At 43.1% G+C, this 15,313-nt stretch overlaps 3 protein-coding genes across 3 annotated transcripts; all 3 read left to right on the top strand.

Annotated features, from left to right (window-relative positions):
• Positions 1-7,381: 7,381 nt before the first annotated feature.
• On the top strand, positions 7,382-8,804 carry LOC113566157. The gene is made up of 5 exons (XM_026990509.1): positions 7,382-7,435; positions 7,931-8,089; positions 8,153-8,285; positions 8,374-8,501; positions 8,558-8,804. Exons 2-5 carry the CDS (start codon positions 7,976-7,978, stop codon positions 8,642-8,644), a joined length of 462 nt encoding a protein of 153 aa, XP_026846310.1. The 5' UTR covers positions 7,382-7,435; positions 7,931-7,975; the 3' UTR covers positions 8,645-8,804.
• A 3,576-nt stretch (positions 8,805-12,380) lies between these two features.
• On the top strand, positions 12,381-13,033 carry LOC6598207. The gene has a single exon (XM_002023296.2). It carries the CDS (start codon positions 12,427-12,429, stop codon positions 12,946-12,948), a length of 522 nt encoding a protein of 173 aa, XP_002023332.1. The 5' UTR covers positions 12,381-12,426; the 3' UTR covers positions 12,949-13,033.
• Positions 13,034-13,665: 632 nt separating this feature from the next.
• LOC6598208 (farnesol dehydrogenase) lies at positions 13,666-14,580 on the top strand. The gene is made up of 2 exons (XM_002023297.2): positions 13,666-14,267; positions 14,342-14,580. Exons 1-2 carry the CDS (start codon positions 13,692-13,694, stop codon positions 14,513-14,515), a joined length of 750 nt encoding a protein of 249 aa, XP_002023333.1. The 5' UTR covers positions 13,666-13,691; the 3' UTR covers positions 14,516-14,580.
• Positions 14,581-15,313: the final 733 nt, after the last annotated feature.

Below are 15,313 nucleotides of genomic sequence, written 5' to 3'. Positions count from 1 at the left end.
TGCTGGTGATGGTTGGGTCGGTCCGTGCCCCGTCCTGAGTCCCGAGGTCCGTTGTTTAGTTTGGTCGGCATTTGCATTTGGTGTGTCCTTCTCGGCGCCGGCCAGCTCTGCTCTGGATCTGCTCTGGCTTCTGTTTGCTCTGGTGTTTTTCTTCATTAAATGCGTTTGAATTAATTTATAATTTGCTGACGCTTATTTATGCCTTATTTTTCGCAGTTGTTGTTCTGCCTCGTCTCGTCTTGTCTTCTGCTTCTTGGCCATTTTCACGCCTCGCGCGTAACTGTAATTAATTGTCTTCGAATTTTCAACGAGTCAGCGCTCATTTTTTGTATTTTATATTTTTCATCTTAATTTATCTGTCTGTTTTGTACTGTTTCTTCCTGGGGTCGTAATCGTAATCGCTTTTTGCCCCTAGCCTCAACAATCTGTGCATTTCAATCTTGAATGATGATAATGATAATGCTGATGTTGTTGTTGTCGTTTTTCTCCCAGCCCCATAAAGTGGTTCTGACCCTCTCAATGCCAGTCTCAGCGAGCATTTGGTTTTGGTCAATTGCACACCAATTATGCCAAGTACAGGGTGTCTATTGAACATGCTAAATTCTGTTGTAAACTAAATATATATCGAAATAGTATCTAAATCGCAAGAGAGGATCCCAAGGAACATATACATACATATATTGAATGAGTAAATATTTTTGATGAGATCGATACAAGAATTAGTGTCATTTTAGACACCCTGCAATGTCACTTAAACTTCCAGATACGTCAGAGAATCCGTAGCAATTTATACACCAAAATTAACTTTAATAAAAGCCATGTACATAAATCAGTTAATAATAAATAGCATCGCAAATAAGAAGAAAAACTGAAAATAAATATTGACATTTCCGTTCACATCGATCACGTGAAAAGGGAAGAGAAGAGAAGGGTCGTGACGGGACGGGAGGGGAAGGGGACTGACTACTAACCGAATTGGTGGGATGAAAATATCGGTTCTGGCCTAATGGCATGCAATTGATTGCTACTTATTTTCGACGATATGTGGATAGGGGGACAGGCAGAGCAATCTGTCAATATTTGATGAAGATATATATTATGATTCGGCTAATACTCGTACAATTCACCAATTCACCAAACAATTTCACGTCTGATTGAAGCCAAATGACTTTTGCATAGGTGAAATCATGCGAATTCTCGGCACTCAGCAGTTCTCAGCTCTTAAGTGTCGGCTTTGTACTTTTGGTGGGCAATCGAACGGATTGAATATGCTTTGCCATGCCATGGCGAGATGGTCTGCCAAAGCGTTTTCTCCGGCAATTGACAGATGACAGCACCCTGTCCCCCTGCCCCCTGTCCCCCATTTCCATGGTTTTCTTTGCATTGCTTTTCCACTTCCATTGTCTATTTGGGTTTGAAGTGAGCGCACGTGTTAAGTGGCAATCAATTGACAATTTCTCTCTTGTAATTGCCACACTTTTGCTACTCGATTGGCGGCGGTTTTGGTCCTATATATCCTTCCACTACACCTACATATGTACATCCATCTATCTATCTATCTATCTGTCTCTGTTCTTTGTTCTCTGTTTCAGCCTTTTGCTTTAGCCTCAATCATAAGCAGAAACCTTTGCTCTGCGGAGACGAGGGCAAAAACAGTTGAAGGAAGGATAGCTGGAGTGGAAAAATCAACATTTTTTTCAAGGCTGAAAAAGAGAAAGGAAAAACAGAACCAGAAGGAGCCATGGCGAGGTTTTAAAGGTTTTAAAGGCAGCCACAAGAAAATCTCATTGGAAAGTCTTGTTCCTCGTTGCCGGAAAAGGGTTTTCTTTAAAGTGCAGTTCTACCTGGCAAAGATCATTAATGAATATACATTTTCCATTAGACTGTTATTGGTGATAAATAACCCATCTACAAAAATAGTTATCCATCTTTGTCCAGCCTTAAATTAGTCACATATTCACACATTATCCGTCATAAGAAGCCATTGGCTAGCAGTCTTAATAAATAATTGGGATAAATTACTAGAAATAGCTTGGCATTAAACCCAATTATTAAACGATTCGAGAAAAATACATATTAAATAATGGCTTTTACTTCAAAAGCGAAAGGATATTCAATTAAATTCAGTCCAGAAGTTAATAAAGATACGTTGAAGATACACAATCTATGGAATGATTGGGTGATTGATGCAAACACACTCAACACAGCCACCCGCACACATAATGGGAGAGGCAGACATTCGTACATAATAAATGAAATAAATGAAATCAAATATTCAAATCACCCCCCATCAACGACTACTCCCGCCCCCGCCCCTGACTGCCAGCAAGTGTTCAACCGCAACTAAGGCGGCACTTAGGTCTCTCATCCAGCTCTCATTTCTATCTTTCTATCCGGGAGCGGCTTTCCCCCCGGCCCACAAGCCTGCCTTGGATTCAGTTGGAATGTTAATCCAATCCTATTGCGGTTGCTTTGTAGTGCGTGTGTGTTCCAGGCGGAGGATGTGTTGATTTTTAGCAAAACAAAGAACCCAAAGAGAGGCCTCCTCCAGTCCTGACCGACATCGTCGGAAGCTCCTTTTGCTAATAAAATAGTCCTATGCGTCTCTCTGTCTCTCCGTCTCTCCGTCTCTCCGTCTGTCTGTGGGTTTGTTTGTTTGCTTTTTAGACATCACAACACCGAAAAAGGGTTCTTCTGATGATGCTGCCTGCTGCTTCTTTATCCTGCGGTGGCTCTTCTTCTGCTTTCGTGTGGCCGCATTAAAATTCAAAATACGTTCGCCAAAAGGCAAAAGCCAATTTCAACCTTCGCTGCCTGACAAAATTCATTTGGCAATCGACAGTGGCGCGGAAGCAGGTCCAGTGCCATTCCCCCTTGGCGGATAACCCGGAGTTCGCCCTGGACTTCGCCCTGGACTTCGCCTCCAACGGAGGAGCCTCATGCATAGGCAACAAGCGCGCCGCGCCTCTGCTTCCTTTTTATTCCGGCTCGCCCGCCTCAGCCTTAGTTTTGTGTTCCTTCGCTGTCCTTTCGATTCGTTTGCAGTCCACCAAATTGTTTGGTTCGTTTAGTTCTGCTCTCTCCCTCTCTCTCTCTCTGTCTCTGCATATGGGGCTGTGTGTGTGTGATTTGGTTAGTCAGCTGACAGCCGTAAGCTAAGAATTGCACGCACCAGCAACAGCACCATGTGTGTGGCACCACATGAAGGGGAGTTACAGTTAGTGCCACAGCTTGTGACCACAATGTGCTCCGCCCCCAATGGGGGGTCATTTTCGGATAACCTGGGTCATGGTTATGCGTATTCCGAGCCAGGTGCAACCTCAATGGCACTGTTACAGGGTATCCGTGCGTCGTTTCTCATTCCATAAACAGCATGTCTGCCTGCGCTTGTGTGCGTCTTATCTGACATTTACGCACTGCAAAAAAAAAAACAAAGCACAAACAAAAATGGACGAATAAAAAGTTGGCTATGCTTCATGAAGTTTTGCCATCAATATTCCGCTTTCCCTGTACCCTGCCCCCCGCGGCATACATTTGTGCGTTGATTGTGTGGGTCGCGCGCTGTCCAGTATGTCTGTGTGTGTGGGTGTGTGCGTGTGGGTGTGTGCGTGTGGGTGTGGGTGTGTTATGAACACGTTGTGGCTATAAATTTTGTCATGCTGCGTTAGGTGAGCCCTTGAACCTTATAAAAATTTATAAATGTCAGTAAACTGCTGAAGGTCATCGGGCAGACCTAAACATTCCCGTTCTTGTAGTTAGGAACTACAAAAAAAAAAAAAATGGTGGGGGGACGAAAGGAAAGCCTCTAACTAAATGGTCCGATGATGGTCAGTCGTCCCCCACCACCGAATCGAAACGGCTTTGTTTTCCTCGACTCCTCATGAAGCCATAAATAGGTTCATATATGGGGCATTCATCAGAAGAACTGAATCGTTTGGAAATTATATCTGTGCATAGCAATTTCGTTTAAGCGGAAAATGTAGATATATTTAGAATATGCAGTAATACAGCTTCCCGAAGAAACCTTCGTGAAAAGAAATAAAACCCTCTTGCTTCGATCTCTGGCCCTATCATATTGATGTCGGTTCTAATATTCCACATTCAACATCTTTAAAATGTAATATAAGCAAGAATGCAAAACCTTTTTGGCTTTGAAAGATCAAAAACTGAATAACTTGGCAAGAAACTATCCACTTCATCTCATTTACGTTAGTCATGGCGAAAATCGAGCAATTTCTATGCAAAAGTGACCAGAGGATATTCAATTTCAAGTGGACTCCAAGCCCCAGCCCAAGTCACAATCCGCCGTTCCGCATTGGACCCTTTGCCAGGACTAAGCTAGTTAGGAGCCATTTCAAAAACTATAAATATGGAAATACTCACTTTGGAGTACCGCAATGGATGGAAAAAAATAGCCAACGACGACAGGAAAAACAAGTAACAACGCTATGGTTCATATTGGGGCTAGAGGATACCCTAAGCTCGATACCCAGCTAAATAGCATATGGCAATCTGAGATTAATTACACGACAGCATGATCAATTCTGGATAGTTTTTGCAGATGCTTAAATCCAAGTTCTGTATGTTTTAATCTTTCGATACAATTGATAGGTATCTCAATACGCCAGAGTATGATCAGCCAAAGTTTCTCAGAAACATAGGCACATTATTGTTAGCTTTATCTAATAAACACCGAAGATTCTGGTACTTATATTCATCAAGAATACTTCTACATCAAACATATAAAGAGATATATTTTTTTTTTAGCTCAGAAACGGATAGATTTCTCACTACGAATTCAATATACCCTGGCATTCGGCAAGCAACGGGTATAAAACGGATGTAAGCCCAGTAAGGAGACGAGACAGAAACGGGGATAAAGGACACGGCGCAGCAGCCGCATCACGTCACTCAAATGCGCAAACACAAAGAATCGCACCCGGGACGAGGTCGGGCTTGGGCTTGGGCTTGGGCTTGGGCTTGGGTTGGCTCAGTGTTCCGTGGGGTGGCGGGGCTTGGCTTGGCTTGACTTGGCTTGGCTTCGCGTGGAGCATCAAGACTGATGGCAATGAGGACGAATGGGCAGGGACTGCGGATGAGCTTCCACTTGCACTGGCAGACACAAGCACAGACAATGGTGGAACATACATAATATACATAATGCGCCGGCTCGCTGTCCTTGACGGACGCTTAACTCTAAGCGGACACCAAGCCCCAACAGCTGTTTGCATTTTCCTATAGCTATGCATGTGTTTTCGAGACTCTGCAAGGAAGGTTTTCAATTGTTATGGGTACTTCTGCAATAATCAAACAATTGCCCATCTACATATTTAAGTAAGTACTACATATATGGGATATACATATATATTAATATATATATATATATTAAAATAACAGCCAAAAATTCATTAAATAATTTTGTTGGTATGTTTAAGTATAGGAATTTATAGAAGTTTAAATATATTGGACATATTATATATATTCGACAATTTACAAAAAGTGTTGCCTTCAAGAACTATTTGAAAAGCTTCGAAAAATGGAGAAATTATCAGACAAATAAAATAATTAGCTATTATATGTATATTGTTTTCAAATCAGACTATCAGTTTTCGAAAATTTGTCTGTCAAAAGCTTTCGTTTTGTAACCTTTTCTTAGCCCCTATGAGGGGTATACTCTTCGCATAAACGTTTTCTTTGGCACTGGAGAGCCGAACAATATCCGTTACATGCTGTTTTTGTGCCAAAAAATGTCAGAAGCCTTCGGTCAGTGAGGAGGACCCCACACTCACATATTGGCTGCTCCACCTCCACCTCCACGTCTCTCTGTCTCCCTCTCTCTCTCTCTCTCTCACTGAGGGCTTTACTTATTACAAATGGCCGGCCAGCTCCACTCTCTTCTTGCTGTTCCGCCTACAACAGCTTCTGCAATTTCTGTGCGCTTTATTTGAGTTCTGTTTCACATCGTTAAAGATGTGAAACCGCCTGCTAAAGCTCGCTCAAGTGAAAAATTTGAAAACGTCCAGTAAAGTGAAATGAAATGAAATGCGAGAAAGTGCAAAAACATACATACACACGCACACACACAGCCTCCAACAGAGGCAGAGACAAGGCCAGAGGCCAGAGCATTGTGGGCGGCGGCCAGAGAGGAGGAATCTGAGTCGGTGGAGTGGCAGAGACCCATAAACGAAACGGCGGAAGCTCACGTACGGCATATTAAATAAATTGGCAGGGCTATGTGATGCGGTAAGACGGCAGTCTCTCCCTCTCTCGCTCTCTTTAGCTCTGCCTGCGGCTGGACATTGCCCAAGCAGCACACGCAGACCCCGCCCCACATCCGATGCCCCACCACTTCCGATAAAGTTCTGTGAAGCGGAGTGATTAGGCCAAGCTGGAGTCATTAGAGTCCGGCCCCCAGTTGATCACTTGAACTGGCTAAGAGCGCCAGAGGCTTAAGCGAGCTAAGCTCAAAAGTAGCTGAACATCCCACCAAATGAACATTATCGAATTTTTGCCATACTTTCCAACGTGACTCTAAGGGCTCTAAGGTACGGAAATTCTTTCAGGGCAGGTCAATTGTCACCAGCCGCACACATACAATATGCATTAAACGCCTAAGCTAGTTTATGTTGGCTGTCTGTATCACATTTGACTTACATTTCAATCTCACAGAACAATGCAGAAGGCATCACAAAATCTGCAGCGACCATAAGACATTCAAAGGTACGTACCACTCAGCGGCTCAGCGATAACTTTTCCTGAAACTGTATTGACTTTGTTGATCAATCCACGAAAGAGTATTGTTTTGCGCTATGGATTGAAAGGAATGGAAATATTCAACAACCAGAGGAAACACCGATTGCAATGGAACTTACTTTAAATGATCTCGTTGCACTGAGTGTAGAAATGCCATGGGCCTAAACGCACTCCAGGGTATAAGGCCATTTTGGATGTGACAAAGACTGTCGCAGCGGAGGACTCGCTGGTGGCCGCCTCGCTGCATTCCAATTGATAGGAAGAGTAATTTGATTCGTTCTCGCTCGCAAAGTCTTGGTCTTACCTGTGTTCTCTCGCTAATCTTACTCGTCCGGCGAAAGACCTCGCGACTTGTTCGCATCTGAAATAGGTTCAAAATTATTTACTTCGCGGTAATTTAATAATTAATTTTTGCGCAAAACACAGCTGACCGAACAGTGTAGCCGTTCACTGAAACATATTACTGAATGTTGATGGGTCACACTGTGCCGCTGTCATAACTAATAAGTACAAACTTTGCAGAATATTTCGTCGCTCTGGACAAAGGTGAAGAGTCTTAAATAATTGCAGCTCGTTAATTTTCATATACAATTATATCACAGCGAATACCAAAATTTTGCGTCACACTGCCGGCCGCAACATCGAACTATCGACAGCACCAGCAATAACAGACAAGTAAAAAGTAAATCTTTAGATATAATTACATAAGTATATATCTTTTAGTAGATTGAGAAATAGGAATGGAAGTCTATAGTCTATAGCTATACATACGCCAACAGATCAATCTGTGCCACACCGTTTATGAGAAAAGGCGGTAGTCTGATTTCTCTCGCTATCGCTTTTCATTCTCGTTCTCCAATGAAAGATGGCCAAAAATAGTGCCAGTTCGCACTCGTCAAGCAAGAATCCGCAACTGCTCTTTTCGAGCATCTTTGTTCATCTAAAATTAAAAACTAAATCAGTCCTCCTCCAGAGGTAAAACAGAAGCCGTCTATTCTACAATACAACAAATGTTCGATGGTCACACTTTCAGAATATTTAAACATTTTCGTATCAGAATGTTTTTTCAATCCGAGCTTGAGCGTGTGCTCACAGCAGCCTAACATCACTTGTAGCGATAGATGTTAGCAATCGATAGGTTTTAGCAATCGCGGTACCACGTTTCTGCTTTTACCAGCACTTGGATTTCAGCTTTTGGTATATACATCTTTAATTCTTTAAAATGGACTCATACATTCTTATTCGGGAGCAAGCCATTGCCAAAAAACAAAAAGAAGGTGGCCAAGAGTTGGTGGCAGATATGAGCAAGAACTTGGATAGTCTGCCATTGGCACAGGTAAGCCAATGGTTCAGTATTCATTGGATTATTTGAGGTACATATTTGTGTTTTTAAACAAAGGAGCAAAGCTCATTGCCATCTTTCCTTCATCATTCCTTACCTGATGGGAGCAAATCGGACAAATTGCACGAGGCTGCCAAGAAATTCGAAGAAGCCCTTAAGGAGAACATTACTGTTGACAATTACATAAAGCGTAAGCCAGCCCCGCAATGTTTTCAATGTCGATTTGGAGTTCCCAAATACATATTTTGTCTAATTCAATTTCCAATGCAAAATTTCAGCTATGTATTCTTCGCTCATAGAGCGCGCTAACCGGACCTCAAAAATAGAAAGTGCCACACCGTTGCGTAACACTCTGATTAAATCTGTTGTCTTCGAAGTCAAAGGCAACGATCTTCTCGCACAGAAGGTAGGTGCTAAATCAATTTATATACTCCGGAATATCCAAGTATGTTACATTTACAGCTTCAGTTGACGGGCGCAGAGATACCATCGATCACATTGTGTCCTGCTAAGATGTTGGAAATGTTCGAAATCTTATCCCCTGAGTAGTTTATGTAAACAATCAATATTTCCTTATTTCAAACACAAGCCGTTCAATCTATTAAAGGATTGGATAGTAACGAATCAGAATCTATATACATACCAGCAGGCTCTACCAAACTTCGATGTGGCCCATTGTAGATTCGTTAATGACAGCTGAAGAATAAAAGAAACCATACGTTTAATTAGTCAATACTTCTTCTGCGTAGATTTACAGGCTATCTGGGTTGTCAACACGGGAACTCGCAGTATTCTGTTCTCGTTCCCACCATCTTCAGTGTATCGTCTCCCTGCCTCCACTGATCGATCTCCTGGTCACTAAGGAAGTCAAGTACGAGACAGCAGCCTCAGCTTCAGTGGTGGTCTCGGCATAAAACTCGGCAGGGGCGACATACGACACGCTGTTGTAAGTGGCGGCCGAGTAGGACTCGCTGTTTGGGAACTCCTCCAGAGCAGCCCAACCTTCATGCGGGTGAAATAGGATATAGAATCCATCAAATGAATACATATTAACAGTAAAATTATTTTTTTATGATTGCAGCTGTATAATTTTCAATAACTGCTATAGCAACGATAGCAACACTGCAAAGTGCATTAGGAGCAGATTACCGTGCACGCAGCAGTTCAACGAGAGGCGAGTGGCGTTACATATAGACCATAGAGAACACATACTGGTACTGTAGGGTTTATTTCTCGGGCAGAGTACATAATGTGAGCCGATTCTTGATATATGCACGGATATTTTTACATTTAACCAAAGGCTATACAATTCCATTTCGAAGATAAGAAAGGAGTGACACTGATGTCTACCGAATATGCAGGATGGCAGTCATGATGATATATCATCGTAAATAAAACAAACACCAGAAATTTTCTGTGTGGACTCTAAGGAAAATTCTGGAAATAAGAGCCAGGTAGAAATTAAATTTTAATCAATTCCGAACTGCCCAAAAAAGTACAGCGCACAGAGAAATCTATGTAAAAAAGGCCTTATCGCAAGGAGAAAGAGATAGAGGAACACCGCAAGCAGCAAGGATAGAAAAATATAGAATTAATTATTAGAAAATCTGTACAATTTTAAATTATAATATAATATTTAGTTGTTACAGCGAAGAACAGTCAGATGGGATCTTAATAACGCACCAAGAGCGGTTAAGATTCCATAGAGAAGGATTCCATACACGCTGAAGCGTGTTGAGAACGTGCTACCTTTTCCAGTTTCCAAGATATTGATGGTTTTCATATTTTTACACCTGATACCCCTATATATTAGATCTGTAACTAAAGTGGATATGTGTGTAACACCCAGTAGAAGCGTTCGTGACCCTATAAAGTATATATGTACATATGTGTATTCATAATCAGCATCAATAGCCAAGTCGATATAGCCATGTCCGCCTGTCCGTCCCGATAAGCTAGATCTCAGAGACTATAGGAGCTAAAGCAACCAAATCCAGAGTCCTGTGACATCACACTGTTACAAGTGTATTTCAAAATTTCACTCAGTCTCAGACAATCTGTGGCGTCCACAAAAACCGAAAACGCAGATTCATAGAGAATATCCAGCAGATTGCCACAACAGGATCGAATCATTATCATATCCAGAAGGGCAAGTGAAATTTCACGCACTTACTCATTCTCTCTCTCTCTCTCTCTCTCTCTCTCTCTCTCTCTCTCACATACACTCCTCGTGCAGTGTGCGTGATCTGACTGATGGACACGAGATAAAACGACTCAGGGTGGTGTGAGAATGGGGGTAAAATACAGATTTACAAAAAAAAGATATAAAGAAAAAGGGAAACAGGTAAAATCGAATTATAAAAAATCTCCCAAGCAGTTCAAACGATTTTTATAATCTTTTTTGGCGCGGCTAACAACGTAACTGCTCGTTTTTTAACATTGTTTCGTACGAATGTAACGTCGGAATGGAAACATGTGTATGTAGAAAATGTACTTCTGTCGTACTTATGCATCATCTTTTGTTTGGGTCTGATTTAATACTAGCAATGACACAATGTTGACGCCGGCCGAGGACAGGCAATTTAACTACGGCGACGACGACTACGGAGACGGAGATGGAGATGGAGGCGTCGCCACTGCAATCCGCGTCAAGGACATGGGCATGACAGCCGGATAGCCACCCCCCCACACCCCCACACCACTGTCAGTCTGTGTCCCATTAGGCATGGGTGGGGCTTTTGTCTTTGCTATCATTATCAACACCCCCCACCTGCCATGTGGCACTTTTTTTCGTTTTTTCGTTTTCTCTTTTTTTCTTCCTCCAGCTCTGGCTCCGTCCCACCTCCCTTCCCATCAGCTGGTGCCGCTGCTTCTGTCCGTTCTTCTAGCTTTTGTTCTGTTGCCGGCTTTGCTTTGCTTTTCGCCTTCGTTTCCACTCAGTTCAAGTGTTTTGATATTATGCTTTATGCCCTAGAGATGAACGCGGGCACGACTGTTACGGCACGGTCCAAAACTCGAACCCATTTCATGAAAAACCTTTTCATTATGGCCCTCTTTTTGTAACCTTGAAGATTTTGATAACAATCTTTGATTAAAAAAAGAGGAAACACCACCGACACCATATTTTATAAAACATCTATGTATGTACGTATGTACCCAGCTATTTACTCTTAAATAATACCCAAGAGCGCTCCAAGATTGCTCCAATAATGGGTCGTAACCGTTTTATTTCAAAAATATTCCATCCAAACTTTAATAATTGTGGCAACCGCTGTGACACGAGAACATACCCCATACGCATATCTACCGCAAACAACAGTATTTTTTTAGTTACACCATAAAAGTACCGTGTAAAAATGTTATGCTTGAACCGGAAATTCATCCGGCCTACTGCTTTAAGGTATTTTTACGGAGTTGACATACTTGATGGTCATACACTGAATCAATTTCTCAACTACTGTTGGAGACTATTATGCCCGATGGCTACCCTGTGGTGGGACAAACGTTTCTTGCCACGTCTTCATCATTAACATCTGCGCTGCATCCATGACAGTTGGCGTTCTTTTTAAAAATTAACACAAACGCCAGCCACGCCTCACGCCCGCACCGCACCGCACCGCACGGCCACGCCCCGCAAAGCCCCCGATTCGGACAAGGCAAGGCTAAGCAGCAGCGGGGCCCAAGACAACGAATAAAAATAAAAAGATGAACATGAAAATAAAACGAAATGTCATTTATCACTGTATAAAATTGTTTGCTAAATAACATGGAATGACCTGAATTAAAACGCAGAGCAGAGCAGAGCGAGGAGCTTTATGCCCATTATGGGATACATTTTTGGACCACAGTGCCATTGGGCCGTCCGCCCAAAAATTGTACCCCCTAAATTGAATTTGGAATTTGCACAGAAAGAAGAGATCATACGCGTATCATGCCTCTCTTTCGTAGCCCATGTGTGAGAGGGTAAGTTAAAGAAAGTGCTTCTAAAGCAGTCATCGGCACACCCTAGGAAACCGCACGGACTGAGGCCCAAAAACGATTTGACAGGTGCTTTAGATCTGCTCAAACGCACGCTTTGATTGTACACACCAGGCATACAAATAATTCAAAAATTTCTAGCATAAAGTCGGCCTTGAAGCTGCCCCAAAAGCAAACGTAGGGAAATTTTCCTGGAGTTTTCCTCAGTTTTAGTCTAAGTTTCGAACTGTTCACATCATTCGGCTGAACAAAATTTTGTTGCATAAAAAAACAAATTTTCCAAAAAAAAAAAAAATTGTATCTAAAATAATTTTTGTAACGAAAATTCTAGAAAGCTTTCGTGCAGCACAAAAATGTCAAACTTCTCATTCTGGAACGGACAACCTGTGAACGCACCCCTGTACCCCCAAGTTGGAGACCTGATGCAGCCGAACGCATCTTGCTACAGCGGTGGACAGTGGCCCGCTCCTGGCCAATCCCAGGCGGCTCCCATGCAGAGCCAGGGCCAGGCTGCCGTCCCTTCCCAGACCCCGTCGCTTCGAGGTACTACATTGAACCTTGGTGGTGGAGGAGGCATGCAGCCGCAGCCCCAGTCGCAGCAGCAGCAGTATCCCGGTATGGGAGGAGTTGCTATGACGGGACAGAGTCCCATGCCCATGCAGAGCATGATGGGCATGGGAGACTACAGCCACATGAGCTCCCCTCTTACCTGTCCGGTACCGAACAGCTTCTTTGCCCATACCCAAGCCCAGGGATCGTACGAGCCTTGCATCGAGAACGGCGAGGCCTTCTGTGCCTACAACGGGATGGATATGGGCATGACCTACGGCGGTGGAATGCAAGGACAGAGCGGCGGCAAAGGTGGCTTCTGGTAGACGCCCCTGGTAGATGCTGAACGATTGCAGTCACCAACAAATTGCAAAGTGATTCAAATAAAAAGCCATAACAAGAACCAGTAAATCCCCTCTTGTGTTTTTTTTAACAACATTCGTGTCCTCTCTAGCTGTTTCGATTGGTGGGGGAATGGGAATTGGGGAGAGAGCCATAGCAGCTTGATTTATATAATTCCAGGTTATTGATAATATTTTTCCTATATATTGTCCAATCTTGACAATAATCTCCAACACTCGGTTGGCTCTAAGCGAGTGTGTTGGCAGTTGACAGTTATCCAAATTAATTCTATGGAAATTATTTGAACAAATTATAAGACATATAATATGTGCCTAATATGTATATAATATTTAAATATAATAGGTTGGTCAGTCATGCGCCCTCGTACAACTATACATATTCATATTCATTCATAAGATCAGCCAGAACAGAATGACAATCGTAGGGAAGCTCAGCAAATTTCAAGTCTTAATCAGCAGCCTCGGCACGTTTCCCCAAGTAGGGGGCGTGACTAATTGCCCAGAGCCGGGAGTTGGCAGGTTCTCATCGACCAGACACGCTTGACTAGACCCAGACCTGCCCGTCGTAATTATAACTTAGAATCGCAACAGGGTAGAACCCGTTTAGACAGAGACACACGCAAACTCAGTCTGAGAGGGTTATAAAAGGAATCGCATCTACCAATCGATCAGATCAGATCGCGCATCTAGTCGCAACCGGGAACAACATGGATCGTTGGCAAAATCGCGTTGCCGTCGTAACGGGTGCCAGTTCGGGCATCGGATCGGCCATTGCTGTGGACCTGGTCAAGGCAGGACTCACAGTCGTTGGTTTGGCGCGTCGCGTTGAACGCGTCAAGGAGCTGCAGCAGCGCCTGCCCGCAGCCCGAAAGGACAAACTGGTAGCCCTGCACTGCGATGTGGGCAACGAGAGCTCGGTGAACGAGGCCTTCGACTGGATAATCCAGAAGTTCGGCGCTATCGACATCCTCGTGAACAATGCCGGCACTCTGCAGTCGGGCCAATTGGTGGATATGAATCCGGCGTTTATTCAGCAGGTTATCCAGACGAATATCATGGGCGTTGTCCTGTGCACACAGCGCGCTGTCCGCTCGATGCGGGAACGCAAATTCGATGGCCATGTGGTGATCATCAACAGCATCTTGGGGCACAAGACCATGTCCGCCGTGGAGGGCGTCGTGCCCGATCTGAATATCTATCCGCCCAGCAAGCATGCGGTGACTGCCTTGACAGAGGGATATCGGCAGGAGTTCATGGCCCTGGGAACACGCATCAAAATTACTGTGGGTCCACTTCCTTATCATCCATTTCCTCCTCTACAGCTCATTTGTTCTCCTCTCCCCTCTCCCTCTAATAGAGCATCAGTCCTGGTGTGGTGGACACGGAGATACTACCGGATAGCATAAGGAATGTCACCGGACGCATGCTTCATTCAGAGGACATTTCCCAGGCGGTCCTCTATGCCGTTGCCACGCCCCCCCATGTCCAAGTACACGAGATAATCATAAAACCTATGGGAGAGAAAATGTAGACAATTTTGTATTGTTAAAATCTTTTTTTTTTCAAATTTTTTAGGCGGTTTTTAGATATTTTGTGTATTATTTTACATATTCGTGGAAGTTTTTCTCTCTTTTCTGCAGAATAAATAAAAAAAAATGTTTTCCTAGCACCAAATTGATTGTCGGAATAACACGGAATCGGATTTTTGTTACCCCATGGGTAAAATACTTACATCAACATCAACAGCATAATCGATCTCCGTCCGTCCGACTGTTTGTCTTTCAAATTATTCCCAAACTTTAAAGGTCTCTTGGAACGATCAGTCCGTGGGGGCATCAAAAGCATTGGTAATTTATTATTTATTTTGGGAATTCCATTTAATTGTATGTGTATTTATTTCTGGTCAGAAACAAATCAATCAAACAAATGGACAAAACTTGTTTGATAACAAAAATCGATAAAGCAAGTTTTTCGTGTTAAAGCATACATTCCTTCTGGCAGGGATTTCTTATACGGAAATTATACTTGTTCTTTTTTGGTGCGGTTATCTTTGAATTGAAATCAATTGAAGCTGCAGTTTCATTGAGGGAGAGTTCATTGAGGGAGAGTGTTGATGCAGCTTTAATAGACACGACCAAGGATGTATGTACATATGTCCATATATATGTATATCTAGTGCGGATGTGTCTTTGTCCTTGAAGCTGTGTCTTGTCTTTGTGTTGCCTCGGTCTGCTCTTGCTCGTACTACTTGCTTCTGTTCTATCGCATTTGTCTAACAAATTGAGTTTCCGGACGGACAGACAGGGACTCGGACTTGGAAAAAGCTCAA

The sequence above is a fragment of the Drosophila persimilis genome, unplaced genomic scaffold, assembly GCF_003286085.1.
Source record: "Drosophila persimilis strain 14011-0111.01,24,50 unplaced genomic scaffold, DperRS2 tig00000579-arrow-pilon, whole genome shotgun sequence".
Taxonomy (NCBI): Eukaryota; Metazoa; Arthropoda; class Insecta; order Diptera; family Drosophilidae; genus Drosophila; species Drosophila persimilis.
The sequence above is the reverse complement of the archived record's forward strand: the minus strand, read 5'-3'. Positions and strand labels throughout refer to the sequence as shown.